Below are 19355 nucleotides of genomic sequence, written 5' to 3' on the forward strand. Positions count from 1 at the left end.
TTGAAACACACTTTAGGGATCACTAAGCAACTGCTTGTAAAATGTATCGAACGGAGTACCTTTTTCACGACTCCTTTGAACTGCATCCGGATTCCGGATGCAATTAAAATGTGAGATATGGATAATCGCATCCAAATGTTGTTAAAATGTAAAGAATTGGAGTGCCTTTTTCACGACACAGATTGAACTGCATCCAGATGCTGTTAAAATGTGAGGAAAAGATGCCATTCATTGGATCGCATCCGAATGCGGTTAAAATGTAAGGAATAGAATGCCTCTTTCACTACTCAGTTTGAACTGCATGAAAACATGCCGTGAAAGAACTAGTCCACATTGCACTACTTCCAATTTATTTTGCTGGGTATATGTGTGGATGACAGTGGAATTCAGGAGCAAAAAGTGCAAGCCACCTATAGTGAAGCAGGGAGTTCCCCAAGGTGGGGTGATATATCCGGAACTATTTAACCTCTACCACTCTTGTATTCGACCCCCCTTTCAGACGACTCAATGCCAAAACGTATGTGGATGATTGTACGATCTTGGTGTCGGGTACCTGCCCATTTATTTTTCCACTCGAGGAATTTGAAAATATTCGCCACTAAATCTACGGCCACACTGTTCATCACATGGATCGCGAGGCGAGCACTGAGTTCAATGTCATGGCAGGTGGTAGCAGATTTTAGGCTACTAACAGCATGTTGAAGTCGTCCGCGCATGCCGTAGCTATCTGCTATAAGCGGAGATGTAGGAACAAGGTCCTCAATTTTATAGCCTGTTAGAATGGCGCCCTGAGAACTGAAACAGGGTGCCTCCTCATGTCTTCAGTGGACCACCTACATGAGGAGTCAACGATTTTTCCAGTGCATCAACACAATGGCATGCTTTCGCTGCAGCACTTGCTCGGGTGTTACCGTGAGAGTTATCCTAATCACCATTTGGCGAATCCCCCTCTCCACCCAGAACTCTAGATCACAGGTGCTGTCGTAGATGCGTTCCTCCGAGAATATCCCCCATCGATTGCAGCTGTCTAAATTCATATAGGGCAAGAATCGATGACATCGTGCAAAAAATCTTCCCAGCAGCGGCACAGGCCCGCAAGACACACTACACCTTTTCAACTGCCCTGCCAACCCTACTCAACTAACTCCAGTAGCTTTGTGGTTACAACCCCTAGAATTGGAGATAAACCCAAAGCCAGATTAAGCAGAATAACGAACTTACAAACATATATACTCCCAGCTAGCATTTGGAAGATTGTTTTTGTTTATCACATTGAGGAGTCTTTTAAGAGTCCTTTTGGTGATCAAAAACTGATTAAGTCGCTTGTATGATCAGAAAGAGACTAAAAAGACTTCAATTTAAAATTCGTTAACAAAATATAAAGCAATCCAAAAAAAATCATTGAGGCGTTTAAATTGTGACCATTATTTTTGTTATTTATTGTCATATCTTGATCATCTGCAGATTGAAAAATGCTTAATCAGAAAAAGATCCTGCAAGTGTTTGAAAAGTGATTATAATTGTGTATCTTCTGATCGTATTTTAAACAGATAGGTGAATCTGCCAAAGTGGGTCTGGCGGTAAACGGCGAGAAGACCAAGTTGATTGAGGTAGTACAAGACTTCGTATACCTCGTCACCGCCGTAAACACAACAAACGACATCAGTTGTGAAATAAAAAGAAGAATTGTATTGGCCAACAGATGCTACTTTGGCTTAAGTAAGCACTTGAAAATCAAAGCCGCAACTCCTCAAACAAAAATAGCGCTTTACAAAACACTGATACTACCAGTGCTGATGTATGGTTCCGAAGTCTGGGTACTTGCGCAAGCAGATAAGGTAGTGCTTGGCGTGTTTGAGAGAAAAATTCTTCGAAAGATCTACGGACCAATCTGCGTTGACGATGAATATCGACGTCGTATCGACCACGAGCTGTATCTGCTATACAACAACATCAATATAGTTAAACCTATCGAGAAGCAGCGATTGCGTTAGCTAGGCCATATAATAAGAATGAGTGATGATGAACCCGCTAAAAAAGCGAATAAATACGAGCCACATGGCGGTGCACGCAGAATTGGCAGGCCAAAGGCAAACAAGTTGATGAAGAAATGACAAGGCGCGGTATTCCAGAAAGCGAAGCAATAAACAGAGAGAATTGGAGAGGTTTTCTTAGTTCGGTCTATGGAACAAATGTTCTGTAATGGTCCAGCTAAGTAAGGTGATTAAACACTGCACAATTTTGATATAAATGTCAAGTGTGTCTTTTTACTTACTAAATGTTGCTGAAACATTTTTTCAGCAACTTTTGCTTTATACAACTGTCAAAATCTGCAACATTAGTAATAATTATTACTAATTATCACGTAAAAAGACACACCTAATATTAAGAGTATTGACAAGTTTTGCAAAGCGAGGAATCATGGCAGAACTACCAGGTAGTTGGATCACACCAGCTGATCGAATATGAAAAGTCAAATCCCTTTATAAAAAAATAATTTTTGTTGTAATTTCCCCAACAACATAAAGAAAGTTTTGACATAACATATTCAACATTTTACGATGCCACTACCTGGGTAATTGTGCCATGCGAGGAATGAAAAAGAAAATTCCTTTATTTTTTTTCATCTAAAAATTCGTCTGAAAAAAGACTGATAATTGAAGAATAAAAAAGTGATTCCTGACTCGCTAAGGAAGAGTTACAAATTAATCAACAAATCACCAATAAACGATTAAAATACGACTCGAAAAAGACTTTATAAACCATCAGAAAATGGCCAGAAATGACTAATGTAGAGGAAGACTCATACATACATACATATGTATGTGATTTGTTTATAAGAGTCGTGTGTCGCAGTCGGATCGAAGAAGACTCGAATTTGATTGAAAATTTAAAAAAAGGCTGGCTGGGCTGCCACAGAAACATTCGTGCAATGGTATGTGTTCGTAAATGTAATGTTTTTTTTTGCAACGCTTCGATTCATAATTGGATGGCAGAATGGATTCCATGACAGAATCACTAATTTGATAACCCTTCAAGCTATTTTTTATGTTACATGGCATAAAATGTGCGAAATTTTAATTTTACACGGAGCCAATCCCAGAATCCGTATTTTTGTTAATATTTATTTATTTTTTTTTTTTGTAGGTCGACTCTGGTAGTGGATTCTTGTTCTATGAAATTTTGAAATTAAAAATATTTTCTTTATATTTTTTTTTTTCATTTGACATTTATTTCCTTTATAATTTTTTTCATTTCACATTTTCATAGAAACGGAATTGAGCCCCTGTAGTGCGATTCTCTAACTCATTTTTTGAGTTACCGACAATTGTCGGTAAAATTAAAATGCTTATAATTTCGGTAATTACCGATGTTTTTCGGTAAGTTAGCGACGAATAAAAAGCAGTCGTAAAGTTCTACCGATAGCAAGAGTGTTGCCAACTTTTATTTGAACTTTTCATTGATAATTTTGCGTTTTATTTTTACCGATTTTTGTCGGTAACTCAAAAAATGTGTTAGAGAATCGCACTACTGGTCTCTTGAAAATAAAGGACATTCGCTTTAAAACAAAACGAAAATCAACAACATACAATAAAAATTAGGGATCTATGTTGTATTGGGCCTGTACCCAAAACATGGACCGACCACATTCACTTTCTTTTATAGTTATTGTGTTAAAATACTGTGGTCAATGTCTGAAGGTTATATTTATCGACCACTGTTGCATTGCTAAGTGTTATTATAAAAAACCACCAACATGCTGTACATGCATGGAAATGCCACACATTTCCAGTAGCTGTGCTGAATGTTGAATGTTATTAATAAACAACAAAATAAAAAAAAAACCTGCTGCACTTACCTTACAGAATTTAATAAAGTTCTCCACAATTATCGATTTATCGTTGAGTGTCATTTGACCGGTAAAACGTACACCCAATTGTTTGAGATTCTCTTTCTTCTTGGCTGGCAACTTGTTCATGTGTTGGAATATACCCTCTTCCACTTTGTGCGAGGGATGGGCTTCGAAATTCTCAACAATGGTAAATGTGGCCAGGATTTTGGGAGGAGCCGGTGAGGCGGCAGCAGCATCGGCATTGGCTGTCGACGATGATGATGTGGAGGAGGCTGTGGTGGTGCCGCCACCACCACCTCCGCCACCCACACCTAACATGGAAAAGTCACTGTGACCTTGGTTATTGCCACCTCCACCACCCTCCGATGAGGTATTCGAATTGGAAGCATTCAAATGGGAATTAGGATACGTTAGCGAAGATAATTCCATGGAAGATTCATTGGAATTGGAACTGTGGACAGAGTTCATGTGATGCATATCGTAGAGCATGTGCTTCGAGTCATGATCGTAAACATCCATGGGTGTGGGTGGATGATGATTGCTATTGCTGCTATTCGAGTTGCTGCTGCTGTTGGCGGGAGTTTTGCGTGCGGACCGAGAAACTTTATGCGGTGTATTATCCAAATCAATGAGACTGGCATTGTTGGCATTTAGGGAAGGTTCTGGTTTGGTGCCAATGGCTGTGGGACCACTGGAAGCATTGCCATTATGGGGATGATGTGGGTGATGATGGGACGATGACGACGTCAGCCGTTGATTTGGATCATGGGGACTGTTCTCATTATAGTCGTTGGAGTGGCGTAAATATTTCATAAATTCAAAGGAACCATCAAAGTGCTGCTGTTGTCCAGCCGGGGCTGCAGTTGCCCCGCCATGGTGATGGGCAGTATTTGTTGTAGGATGTGGTGCCCATCTTTGTTGATGTTGTTGTAGATGCATTAGAGGATGTCCAGATGCATTAGAGGCGCCATGTGGAGCATGCATTTGACCTGCATGGACCTGCTGCGGATGCTGTTGCTGCTGATAGTTGGTGACAGCTCCAGCATAATTTTGGCCCGTTTGTGTGGCGCCACCATGAGGCTGAGTATTTTCCAAATTGGAATTGTTGTCATCCGTTGCCCCATCTGGACCGCCATTCATGTGATAATGTTGTGGGGGTTGTTGCTGTTGTTGATATTGTTGAGGCGAACTGTTGTTATAAACTTGAAAATCCTCAAACGAGGAAAATCTCAATTCGCCATTACTTAAATATTTTGAAAATTCCGATGGATCATTTAGGGAATTTAAGAAAAATGAACTAAAATTACTGGAGATGCAGGACATTTTGACAGGGAAATACAAGGAAACAAGACACACAAGTAACAGAAATGGAGAAAATTGTTGTTGTTTTTTGTTGGCCCACAAAAAATGTTTGTTGGCTTACAGGTGGTGGTGTTGGTGATGTTGTTAGCAGCGGCGGCGCCTATTTGTGTGTGCGTGTTTATGTGGTACACCCAAGGTCGCTTTTATTTTGCCGCTTTGCCTTAGCCTATCTGTCCAACTTGTGTGTTCTGTTTTGCTTTTTGTGTACTTCTTTCTTTTTTTGCTGGTGGCCCACAAATGTTTGGGAAAACACCATCAACCAATGACGTTGTAACCGCGTGTAGCTTTGTTTTGATATTCCAGTGTATTTGTTGTTATTGAGGTTGTTTCTCCCTCTGTTTATTTTGACTTCCTTCTTTGCACAATTTCACGGCAAATGCTGAAATCCTCCAGTTGTAGCAACTCGGCAGCAGACTTGTGTGGTGTCTGCTGGCTGGCTTGACTGTCAGTCAGTCTGTTTCTGTTGTTCTCTGTTTAGCTCGTTACGTTCTTTTTTTGTATGTGGGTTAGTGAGTGCTCAATGTGTTTTTTGCTGCTGGCAGATTTTCCTCTTGTTTGCTTGCTGAGTGTTGATGTCTCGTTTTATAAATGTCCACAGAAACGTACACACAAATACAGCAGGGGAGGACGAGAATACAAACGTGTTGCTTTTTTAGTGCTTCATCAGCTAACGAATTTGTAGACTTGTTGGGCAGGGGACAGACAATAACACAAATCCACAAGTATGTTAAGGAATCTCAAATCACTACTGACTTTACAAAACACTCTCCTCACTCGAATAAATACAACAGGAAGACACTTTTCTCCTTGGTATCTATCTTCTTTTCACTAGCCGAAGCTGAAAAGACGACAATGAAGATTGACTACGTCACAGAACACAGGAAAACATGAAGACATACGCGCACACACACGAGACACAAAAAATGGGGGCCACAACGAAATCACTACACAAATCGTTTGTGTGTTGGTTGCATATGTTAAATATCAATTGTTGGTGTTGTTGCTGTTGCTGTGTTTTTGCTGTATGCTTAAACGGCAACCGAAGGAGTCACCACAGAGTTCGTTGTAATGTGCGATGATGACGAGCAATGGCAACCTACCAGACAGTTAGTTGAACATACATACGCACAATCACAATTTGTGTGTTGCTGCTTTATTTTTGTTTTTTTCTGTTCTCACTCTCAGTGTAAATGTGGGGGGTCCCCAACTCTGCTGTAACAATGTAATGTGTTGCTATTTGAGGTTGTAAAGTTATTCCTTTTTGAATTCTTTTTGCTGTTGTTGTTCTTGTTGCAGAGTTTGTTTGTGCGGCTGGGTGTAGTCAGTAGCCAGCCCTTGGTTTGGTTGATGAAGGAGGATGATGGCGATGATGATGATGTCAACAACAATAATGGTTAGTGATGGTGTTAAAACACTCTCGCTTTTTGCCGAGACAATCTCTCCTTGGTTGCGGGTTCTTTTTTTTGGTTTTGCTGTAGTTGTTGTTTAACAACAGCTCAACAGCTGTTAGGTAAATAGCAGTTGTTGTTCTTGTTGATGTTTACAGTTGTCAGTGTGATTTGCGGTGATGGGTATGCAAACACACACACTCATCGAGTACTGAACTAAATTATGATGCTGCAATGACGATGGCGGCGGTAATGCCAAGACTTCAAATGACGGCGTTGGCAAAGTGATGTTGGGGGTTATGTGTTAATAATACTGTTATGAATACAATGTTTACACTCTGTCAAATTTGTGGGTTTTGTTACTTTCTTTTTTGATGTTCTTAGAATAGTGGGTGGTAGGTAGCGAGATAACTTCCGTTCTCTTGTTTTTATTGGTTTGGTTTTGTTGTTGTTTTTTTTGGTGTTTTGATTTTGTCACCTTTGTCTTACTTAAATGGTTGGTTATTTTGTTGCTTATCTTAAAGTTGTATGTTTTTTGCATGTAATTTTTTTATAATAAAATAAATATACTTTTTTTATAAATAATTTTTTAAAGCTTTTATGTTTTTTAGGAATATTTATATCATATTTTTATCTAAACTTGTTTTAATTATGGCACATAAATTGTTGTTGTTGTTTTACTTAATTTCCTTGTTGTAGTTGTTGGATTCTTTAAATAAATACTTAACTTTTAATGCATTGAGAAAATACTTTATTTTATGCTTTTCTTCGTCTTATTCTCCTGTTTCTATTATACAAAATTGTTATGTTTTCTTCTTTCAATATGCTTTCTTTAAACGTTGTTTTCTTTGTCTTGTCATAAAAAGTGTGAGGAAGAAAATTGCACTTTTTAATTTTGTAGTTTTGCTTTTGTTGTAATTTATTATTTAGTTGTTTGTTGGTTGATTGCTTGGCTTTATTATTTCTTTCTGTTTTTTTTCTCTCTGGGCATTTATTGCATTTATTTCATTTGTTTGTCTTATGTTGTTCTCTTTTATATCCGTTGCCGTTGATGTGTTTATTTATTAATTCTGCAAATATAAAAAAGAGAAAACAAATTATTTTTAATTTAGTACTACTTTATTCTTGCTCTAGTTGTTGTTGTTATAATTTAATTTGAATCAATGTCAGCGTCAATATAATTTGCAAAGGTCAAATTAATAAACAACTATGGCGGGGTAAAAACAAAATGTTAAATTTTTCATCTAAGTTACACACATACATACACAAACAGTTTTATATACAGTAGGGCATATCCAAATTCTACACCTGGGGCTCAATTTTGTTTCTATGAAAATGTGAAACGAAAACTTTTATAAAGGAGAAAACTGTCAAATGAAAAAAAATATAAAGGAAATATTTTTCATTTCAAATTTTCATAGAACAGGAATCCAGCGCCTGCACTGCTATGTGAAATTATTTCTTCTTATAATAATATAAAAAAAATAGTTACACTGTAAAAACAACTAAACAGTAAAATCTGCTCAAACAAAATCGTGGACGTTATAAATGCTATAGCATGCATGCTAATGCAACATGACATGAATGCTATAACATTCAAAATTCAAAGCCAAAAAATTATTGGGCGTAGTTTTCTGCAACTCTCCGAATTTGTTTGCGTTAGTGGTAGTTTACACTATCTATCAATGTCATATGACACGAAATAAAAACATTTCATATCTACCCACGCAGGCAATGTGGAGACGTAATTTTATTACATTATTGCTGGTGTGGACGCGCAAAGTAAATCGCGTAAGGAAAATCCCCAATATTGCACATATTAGCGACTATATAATGATGGAACATTTCATGTCATATGACATTTACATATAGTGTAAACTACCCCTTACTGAGCACGAAAAAAGCTAATTTTCATATTTTTTACAAGAAATCTACTAAACTTTTGTAAAAGATTTTTTCAGCTGATAGAGTCACACCGTAACTTTCTTTCGGATTTTTTGCCGCCTACGAAACACTGTTTTTAATAAAGCAGTGGGCACCGCACCACAGTAGCTCGAAAACGAATAAACAACCGATCAGCATATATTTTTGTGGGGCTATTAATAACCCATAAATATTGTCCTTAAAAAAATTGTGAAATGTCAAAGTCAAAATTTCGATTTAAAAAATGAACAGCTTTCGCCATATGGGCAATCCTGCGTGACGAACGCTACATTTGTACGCGTTTTCGGGCATAAATATTAAATTTGTTTGAACTTTCCAGATAGATGCATTGAATCTATACATGGTATATAATAGAATTTGAGAGCACTTTCGAATGCTACAAAAAAATTTTTAACAAGTATAATTAGCGGAAAAAATTGATTATAAGTTATTGTGACGCACGCTACAAAAAGTGGAAGTAGCTTCCGACGTTGTGGTATGTTTTCATATTTTGTAGCAAATTTTGCATAATAAAGCACACAAAATGAAAAGTTTAAAAGAAAGATGAGTATAAAGCCTTGTTCAGACTGACGGTGTTTCGCTCTCTATTCGTTGTTCGACACCAAATTACGATGTAATTACTTCATTTCCCATACAAAATATTGAGAACGAACAACGATTTGTGTGCATTGTTCAATTTAAATTACTCTCAGAACGACGATAAAATATGTCCCATCTCTAACAAATGAGAGAATTTATCGAAATAAATTAATTATGACAGAAAAAATACAAAATTTAAAAATTTATTAAAACCCCAAACATTTTTAGAAAAACTGCAAAATATGAATGAAAAGTAAACGGTTTAACAACTAGTATATATTCAAATCATAGCAAATTGTGTCTTCTCTTCCATTGCACTTGCATTTCTTGTCCGTCGTTCCAAATTTGCTTACAAATTTAGAAACAAAAATCAAATGCCTGCCGGAAAGTCTGTATACCAAAAAGTTATTTTGGCAGGTATCTCTCTCGTTAATTTTTAAAAATGAAAAATTTGAAAATATACTGAAAACACCAAAATTGTGAGAAAAATAGAAAATATGAATGAAACTAATATAATTTAATAATAAATAGATATCTGAAAGAAGGACAAATATTTTTTCAGTTCATATCAATTAACTTTACTCTTTTGGCTGAAACTTTCTTTAAAATCAGTAAACAAAAACTATGAAAATATGAATCATGTCGCTATGAATTGTGTACCATGTCGTATGAACCGGTTAATTCGTGTACGTAATTACGAGAACAAACGACGTTATTCAAATGCTGGTATGAACATGGCATTAGAGAATTCTAAAACAATTCATTTTTAGGCAAACAATTTTGTATTTTTTTTAAATCAGCGAACCTAATGTGACGCACGCTACGTGATGCACGCTACATTTTTTCCAGTATATAGTAAATAAAAACCAGCGTATTTATTTTAACGAAACAATGTATATTTCTTGTAAATAACGTTATTTAAGTCATATTTTATGTTCATAAATAAGTTTATCAATGCGTATATGTTTACAAATAAATTTTTTGTTTTAATGAATCTGACGTTAGTGCGATTTCGAGCGCATTTTCGTTATATGACGAAAAATAATGTTTGCTTTTAATCCGGGAATGCCCTTAACGTTAGCCCATCTCTCCGAAAGAATTCCAGCTGATTTTTGTATATAACTACTGCTTACATATAAAATGAAAATACCATTTATATTAATTTTTGCCAATTTAAAAAAATCATGGGCATTATTAAGAACAATATTCTGAGCTTTTACCATTTGCCAAATTTTTTTCTTTACGATAGATCCGATTCCGTCTACTGTACCCTTTCCGTGAGCAGTTGGAAAAAATTCCACTCAAATTCTTCTTTGAAAAAGGGTATACTACTTAAAATGAACTTGTTTTTAAATTGACTTGCACATCCATCAGAAAATAAGTATAACTTTGAAATACATATCATTTCATTTTTTAAGTTTCTTAACAATTAACTGAACTCAAATCGTGACGAAAACAGTATAAAACAAAAATAGAATACAAGAGAAAGTGAAAACAGAATTAAAAGGCATTTTTTTTTATTTTTTGGGAGAACTCAAATCGTGACAAACGCTACAGAAATTAATGCACTGTAATTTTTTTATTTTTTATTATTGTAGATTTTTTCTATTTCCTTAAAAGCAGGATATCAATTTAATTTAAATTTATAGATGAATTTAAAAAAAAGAAATTTCTGCCCACAGTATAAAAAAAAAAACATAATTTTTCGTGACGAACGCTACACCACTTGGATCTGTCTTTTCATACCTAATTTCACTTTTTCCAAAATAGTAAACGATTATATTTTCTGTCAAAATCTAAGAGAATTGAGTGAATAACAATATGGCTTTCGAGTTTACCACTTATGCTAACACTAAAGTAATAATATGAACATGTAAAAAATTTACAATTTTTGTATAAAATTAAAAAACCTGAGGTAGGGTAGAATTTTGTAATAATTTTTGTGTTAATAATGATAGAAAAAAAAGTTTTAACATATTTCTAAAAATAGATATCCAGTCTAATCTTCTATGAGAAAATAAATTAATTTGGATAAAATAAAAAAAATTTTGGCTGGTAGACTGTTTCTGGGATTTGCCCATATATCACTTAAAAAACATTTTTTTAAAGTCTCTTGCTTAAGGACAAGTTTTTTATGTGTATTTTTCGCAGCGGATCTGGAAAAATGCATTATGCCTTCACGTTGGGCCGTCCCTCAACGTGATGTGTCGGACTCGTTCTTCGTACCGACTAAAAGCCCACCTCCTCTCCTCTGGGAGCTGCATCCACCTCAGCACCGCTTTCGCATGGCCTAAGATCCTTCTTGTCAATCTTCCTTGCGTCCAAGCTCCGCTTTATTTCGCGCTCCAGTTTGCACTATTAGCGTTGTCTACGTCTATTTTCTTCGCTCTCAGCAGTAACTCACAACGGAAACTGTGCGATATGCAGATGAAACACGCATTGCTGCCGTTCTTTGCACTGCTAACAAATTTTCCCTTTTCACTTGCAAAGAATTTTCGATCATCAAGCTTAACTCTAAACGAGAAAATTAATAAAAATCATAAAAAAAAGTTTTCTCCCAAACAGGCAAAATTTCAAAAAATGTTTGTGCTCTTCGTTTCGTAGAGAGGCTCGAAGACCAGGCTTCACATCCGTATAGTTGCCTTGCTATGGCGGTACTTTTCACTCGTGCCACGACAGTTTAATGTCAAGTTGTATATCACAGTAAGTGACAGATTTCTGTGTGCGGATAACAATGCCGTTTATCCTCATATCGTCTTCAAAAGGTATATGTATGCTTTCTAGTCAGTAGTACCAGCTCAGTTTTGTGCATATCTAATTCTGTTTTCTGTGACTACAACCATGTTTTGGTTCGGATCATTACTTGCTTTATTTTGCGTTGAACATCCTATGTGTTTCTTGCCTGTATTACTGCGGCGATGTCATCTACATACTCTACTAAAAACGTGTTATCAGGCATATCTATTTTCAGAATAACATCGTAATTTATATTCCAAAGGTCAGGACCCATGATGGAGCCCTCTGCGGCACCTGACGTAAACTGTTTTCAATTTTTAACTTCTTTTGTGTTATACGTAAGTACCCTTTCACTTAGATAATTTTTGATTATCTTCAGAAGGTATGCAGGGGCTTCATATTTTGTCTGCATGGTATGTATCACATCTATCTATCTTAGGCTATTAAAAGCGTTTTTTACATCTATGGTGGCAAGTAGTACTATCGGTCTGCTCTAATTATTTCTTTGTTGTGCGGCATTACCTGCCTTTCATGCGTATGTGTATAGTAATCCCACAAAACAGATGAAGATCGGATCATCCGCTTTCCAGCTACAGTGGACACCATTTTCAAAAATGCCATATTTTTTATTTTTTTCAAAATGTATATTGAGAATTTGAAAATAAATATGATTCACAATACTGATGGGGTTCATTTTAAAAATCAAAACATTTTAATTTTCATCAGCCTTCAGAAACTCACACATACATTCATAAACTTAAAAAAAAGAGCTTAAGCCTGAAGAATGTCCAAAGGTCCAAGCTCCCAAAATAGGATAGTTTTGACTGAAAATTTTAAGCATATTTTACACTATATTGACAACAGCCGATATTCCCTACATAGCAAAAAAATGACTAATGAAGGAATGAAGACCGAATTTATTTATTGAACCAAACAAGATTATAATCTTATAGTTATAGTACAGGTTTATAAATGTCTAGCCAATCACATCTGATATGCCAGATGAGCTGGATAACCACCAGCGAAACGATCTTTGCATACTGTTTGGTCAATACAAACTCCTTAGGTCATGAAAGGTTAATTAAGTTATGAAGTATCCGTAGGCTTTGCCGACAGATACACTGCACCCTGGTTAACTACCTCTCATTAAATTTCAAAAAATAGAGGCAATAATGCGGGAAAAGTAGTTACGAAAATTCTTTTATCAGAAGCAAGCAAGACAAGTAGGCGAGGCAGTTTATGTACCCAGGCCTTTAGTCATCTGTGAGCCCAACACCATAACATAACAATGGACATCTTCATCAGGATGTCATTGAAATTGATTATCTCAGAAATACGCCAGTGCGGGTACTAAACCGATAAAAATATTATTAAATGTTCCTTTTGGGGAAAATATTTGACGGTCAAATATCCGAATTGGGTACTTATAGAAAAGTAGTTAACCGGGACAGTTTGAACTCATTTATATGAAAAAACTTTGGGGATTTATGTTGTGAGGCTATTAAACGGGAAAGGCAGTTAAGCAGAGAGGTACATAACCGGGGTGCAGTGTATACAGTTAGTCAACTACAACAACAACATCAAGGCAATAAATGCAGAAAACAATCGGAAATAACAAAAATAACGGGCAAAAAGGATAAGTACCTGGTTTTTGTGGTGTCAACTAAATATTTGCAAAATGAATGAATGTGGAATAAAATTCTGGGATTTTCCCGCGATTTTTGAAATTAAGGATTTTTATGGTATGTGGACATGTAGATCCATAATTTTTTTATTATAAATCAATTGTTGTGTTTGTGTGACATAGACGGTATATTCAGAAAAAGTGAAAATATGCTACATTTGGTCTAATCCAGTTATAATATTGGTAAATCCGCCAGAGAAACCGCTAAAATCACCTCTCATAAGCTGGGAACTGTATACAACATAATATACCGCACCGCATCAAACTAAAGATCTTGGCAGGCCCAAAATTGTAACCACACGAAATACCAGGAGAATGATTAAAGAAATCTACGTGAGACCCCATAGCAGCACCAGAAAATTGTTTTTCTAATTAAAAAAGATTTTGGAGCAAGAGTGTCACAAGGAAAAGTCATAAAAGTGCTACATACATAATACCAAGCCTTCATCACGAGTGACTAGGTAAAAACCATTGCCCTCCCAGCACAATTTATAGAAACAATTCAGACTTATTACAGACAACTTTTCACGACATATTTATTATCGGGATGACGTTATATTTTTCTGATGAGTCTGAAATTATGTTGTACTATCACGATGGGCCTCAAAAGTATTGCGAAAACCCCTTACAGCCATGGAAAACAAAAATTTAATACTTACCGTAAAGTTTGGAAAACTGTCAGTTATGGTATGGGCCTGTATACCAACAGTGACGTTGGTAATATCCAGATTTTGGAGGAAACAACAACAGTGGAGGTTTATTTAGATGTTTTAAAAAATAATTTAACGAACAACATCAAGAAATTTGGGCCTGTTGACCCTGAAAACTCAAACAAATTTCAATATATGTATGTATGTAAGTACTACCAAAACAACGACCCTAAGCATAAACAAAGACATAGAAGAAATAATGGGTATTTTACAGATATATATTTCGCCATTTTTGTTATTACACCGCGAAATGCACACTAAATTGTAATTTGGGTGTTCCCCACAATTGTGCAAAGACATAAATACAACAAGATAAGACATTTTGTTTGCTATCATTCTTCAGTGAATGGCTTTTGAATTTAACATAATGTTATATCACGATATGGTGATATAACATTTTTTTCTTTTATACATTTTTACGTATTTAACCGAATTTACCGATCCAATTGACATAGAATTATTCTTGAATAGATACTTGAATTCATAAATTTCGTTTCTGATACCATTACATGAAATGCTCCTCTTTGGTTGCGATTTTGAATTAACTGCAACCTGTTAAGGGTAATGTTTCTATACAAAGTTTCGTAAACATTTTTTTGTTGCATGAATTTTGTCTAGTCTTAGTTGTATTTATGTCTTTGTTGTACCCTATACTTATTTATTATATTTAATTATATCTAAATGTTTTTGTATTTTTTAATGTTGACATGATAGACATTTAAAATGTATATTACATGTTAATCTGATACAAATAGTTTAGAGTTTATTTAACTTTATAAACAATTTTTCACCCTGTCCCATTTTGGCTTACAGCAAGCGTATATATATATCTGTGTTCAAACATTTTCTTTTATTGGGAAGCCATGTATACTAAATGTGTGGGGTACATTATCATCTGATGAACTTTCCAAAACTTTTCAAGTTTATAGACTCCCGAATTTCCAATAATACTGCCCGTTATAACGTCAATAGGTCAATATTACTCACCCTGGTAAGGATGCAATCCCTACTCTCAAATGTATTTCGAGACCTAGACTTTTGCACTTTGCTAATAAAAGATATAACTGCACTCTAGACTACGAATTTTATTAAATCGAAAACTGGAATGTTAAGAAATTTCCATTATTTCCGCAGTTTTCGAATCTTCCATGTTCATGCTTCTCCTCTATGATGAACCGCAACCCCATCGGAGAAGTACATACGTATGACTGATATCTGTTTAAAAATTTTACTCGCTTTTAGACTTTTCAAAAACAAACCGAAATAATTTTGATCATATAAAAAATGATATTTTTCAAAATATTGGAAACTTTTGCATGTGATTTTAGAGACATTTTTCTACAACGTGCAATTTTGTTGCAAATGTATTGGCCACCACTGTATGTAAAATAACATATCGTGTAAAGTACCCATAAGACTACACGATTTTCATATGTAATTCGAATACTTAAGAATTCCAATTGAAATACGAATTATTTAATTTGTAACAAAGTCATAGAGCTGTAAAGACTGGAAAAGATGCATAATGTACAAATGTTTATGAAACAAAGTATATAAGCATTTTACCAACAACAGGGGTATGTTAATGATAAAAACCCCATTAAAGCGCAATTCGGCTTATACAAATTGTAGGAAAGCAAAAAGTTGGACTCAGGATTGTATTCCATAGCAGTTTCCAGTTCATTGAATATGAACATGGCGCAGTTAAAAACGCCTGAAATGGTTAACTACTTAACAGAATGTTGTTATGATATCGTAACAACAGAGCTTAACCCAATCTAAGGACAAATGTTAACAATTGAGTTTTCAATTTTTTTTCATTTGTAATTCGAATTTTTCTATTTGTAATTTGAATATTTTCAGTTGAAATTACAAATAAAAAAAATTTTAATTACAAACGGAAAAACTCAAATTTTAAATGGAAATATTCAAATTACAAATAAAAAAATTCGAATTTCAATTAGAATACTCAAATTACAAATGAAATAAATCGAAATTCAATTGGAATTCTCAATTTACAAATGAAATGTTTCGAAATTCAAATGAAATAATCAAATTACAACTGAAATTCTTCGAATTATATGTGAAAATGGTATAGACAAAATGCATGCAACAAAAAAATGTTTATGGTTTTATGTTTTAATTCTATATGTTTTTTTATGTTTTATTTATATACTATAGAAACATTACCCTTAACAGAAACAATGCAGGTTTGCTGGTAACTTAAAATCACAATCAAGTAGGAAAATTTCAGTTTTTATGTCAAAAACGAAATTTATGAATTCAAGGATCTATTGTAGAAGAATTCCATGTCAATTGGACCGTTAAATTCGGTAAAATTCGTACAAAACGTATAATAGAACATAATGTTATTTAACCGTGTCGTGAAATTAGATTATGTCCGTGTTTACACAGGGAAAGTTGATGGGAAAGAAAATTGAGTTTTTGGGCGAGGGAGTAGAGACGAATAAGAGGGGGTACACACACCTCTGTACTGGCAAATTCTGTTTTGTTTCGTTTTTCTTCGTATACAACCTGAAGTTGGCTGCAGATTTGTTTTTGCATTTTCTTTCATTTTATTTTCTCTGTCGAGAAACTAACAACAGCGGAGACAATTGAAAAAAACCCATTTGGAGGAAAAACTATTTTTTTAAGCAAAAACAATTCGAAATAAGTGGAAATATCAAAATTAAAATGCAATTCAAGGGTTCCTTTAATAATTAATTGTTTATCATAGGTACACGTCCATTTTTACTTTTCATTACAATTTTGCCTTGGCTTTGTTTTTGAACGGCGCAATGAGAAAATGAGTGTGAAGAAGAATAAGAAAAATTATAAAATTGACACAAACATGATTTCCGTGTCTAAACAACAAGGAAATTTTAAAAGAAATTGAGAAGAAAAATTTTCTTTCCAGTTTGAATGTCTAAACCATAGCCGACCAAGAAGAGGGCACACAAAATTCTCAATATTTGCAACTTTTGACAGTGTGTTAGTAACGTTGTATGCACGCATGCTGCAAAACAAAAACAAATCAAAACATTTGTGTGCTTTCGGGTCGTGTGTGTGTGAATTGCCGAAAAACTTCGTAACTTTAACAATACCAAAGCACGACATTGGTCTAAACACGGTCTATGTTAAATTCAAAAGCCATTCACTGATGAATGATATCATTAAAATATCCTATTTGTCTCATGGTACAATAATACAGGTAAAAGCAAGTCCCAGCTGATTAGATTCACCCGTAATACTAGTGTCAAAAACAATATGAAGTTTAATACATGTTGTTCTTTTCGTTAATTGTCATTTAATATTTATATTTTTTACTTTCCGATAAACAAACATAAAACATATCTTTGAAGTTATAGACTTCACGGCTATTACGTACGTATAGTGTAGCAATCTGAAAGGATGGTGTAAGAGGCCGTTTAAAATGGTGTGTCAGGCATTGGCGGATACAGGTCAGTGCTATATTTATTAAGCGTCAAGTGGGTATTTTTGCACTTAAAAATATCTCATTGCAGGCAAGGATCTGATGAAAAACATTTTGAATGAAATCTTATTCTATTGGATGCACGGAATAAGATAATTGCAGAGTATGGTTATCCTTCTATGGAACCTCAGTCGTGTTTATTGGCTAACTATGGCGAATCAGATTTGTTCAAAATATCCCTAGAATGCCCCCTTGCTCAGGAAGAGGTATCAGAACAGCAGTTTCGTCTCAGGTGTTGCTGTGGTTGGCATCACGAAAGTAGTCCTACATATGTGATTGTTGTTTTTAGCTACACAAAACGTCAATGGGTTAAACAGAACATGAACCCACGTTTAGATTTCGTAAATCTAAACTTACTATAAGGGCCGTTGAAACTCTCATTTCGTTACCACTTTTTATCCTTACACATTTAGGAAAAAAAAATAGTGAAGCCATTTTGCATCTAGCTACTTCAGCCAACAATATTTGGGGATAATGTCCAAACAAACTGATTTTATTTAAAGCATATGTACATGCATAGAACAAAATATATTTTATATTTCGAATTGAGTTGTTTCATTAGTTTATGTCTTATAAGGGAGCCAAAAAGATGTAGCTTTTCGCTTATCCTGACAATTAGATCGGCTACATTTCCTATTATTGCAGGTATGCAGTTTTCTCTTAATGATCATACCGTACTGCCTTCACCACCGGCTTTCTTGATTTTTTCTAGCGGTGTTAATCTTGATACATTTTATCCTGTGCCATGGAATTGACGTTTTCTCCGCATATAATATCTTTGGATTAGGTTGATTTAAAAATAGTTTTTCAATGGTCCAATCTGAAATAAACCATGAATTATTTTTATTCTGGATATGTTGATGCATTAATACTTACCACAGTCAACATTTTTGCGGAAGGTACCACGCAGAAATATTATTGATGTTAATTTATGTAATTAGTTTTTATTATTTTTTTAATTTATAATTATGAAACTTCAAAAACATATTGATATTTCATATTTTGTTTACATTTTTGTTGACACTAGTATTACGTACAACAATAAATTTCTATGTGGTTGTTGTATCGATTGTTGTACAACAACACTTGCTTTTACCTGTAATAATTGTACCATGTATTTGTCTTTGGCATAAATCTTTGGCCTGTTCCCGTACTTAATAAAGTGGTAAAAGTTGTAAAACTCGTAAACGATTTTCATATAAATTTTGTGTACGCGAACGCAAAATGTGTAAAAGTGGTAAAAATTGTAAAAACTTTTTAGTTCTGGAACAGAGTTCTTATTTATGTAGGACTTGGTTGTTAGCAAAAAAAAAAATACCAATGGCATACGACATTCCGAAACTTATTTATTAAATTCAGAGACGTTTACAAGCTGTTATTGATGCCCAAGGTGGGCAAACGAAATATTAGAACCAACTTTTCGAAAAATACAGTGAAAGACCGAAAAGTCGCGAATTTTGCAATTCATTAGTTGACAGTGCAAATAATGAGTTGTTCTCCTTTTTGTTAATTCGAAATTTCTAGTGAAATTCAGCTATTTTTTTATTTTATTAATAAACATGTGTAACAATTAAACTGTTAATTAAAGAAAGATCGCGAAAGATCT

The 19355-nt window shown here is 34.6% G+C and overlaps 1 protein-coding gene across 10 annotated transcripts in view; it reads right to left on the reverse strand.

The window, feature by feature from the left end:
• Nucleotides 1-19355, reverse strand: part of LOC141402809 (uncharacterized) — a 152442-nt gene that overhangs the window by 97087 nt on the left and 36000 nt on the right. For all 10 annotated transcript variants that reach the window (XM_073984791.1, XM_073984792.1, XM_073984782.1 and 7 more), the window contains one exon: nucleotides 3860-7673. In XM_073984791.1, the coding sequence (XP_073840892.1) occupies nucleotides 3860-5176 (1317 nt within the window). In that variant the 5' untranslated portion in view covers nucleotides 5177-7673. The remainder of the gene's footprint in view (nucleotides 1-3859; nucleotides 7674-19355) is intronic.

This window comes from Musca autumnalis, unplaced genomic scaffold, assembly GCF_047663935.1.
Source record: "Musca autumnalis isolate F117 unplaced genomic scaffold, ASM4766393v1 scaffold_4, whole genome shotgun sequence".
NCBI lineage: Eukaryota > Metazoa > Arthropoda > Insecta > Diptera > Muscidae > Musca > Musca autumnalis.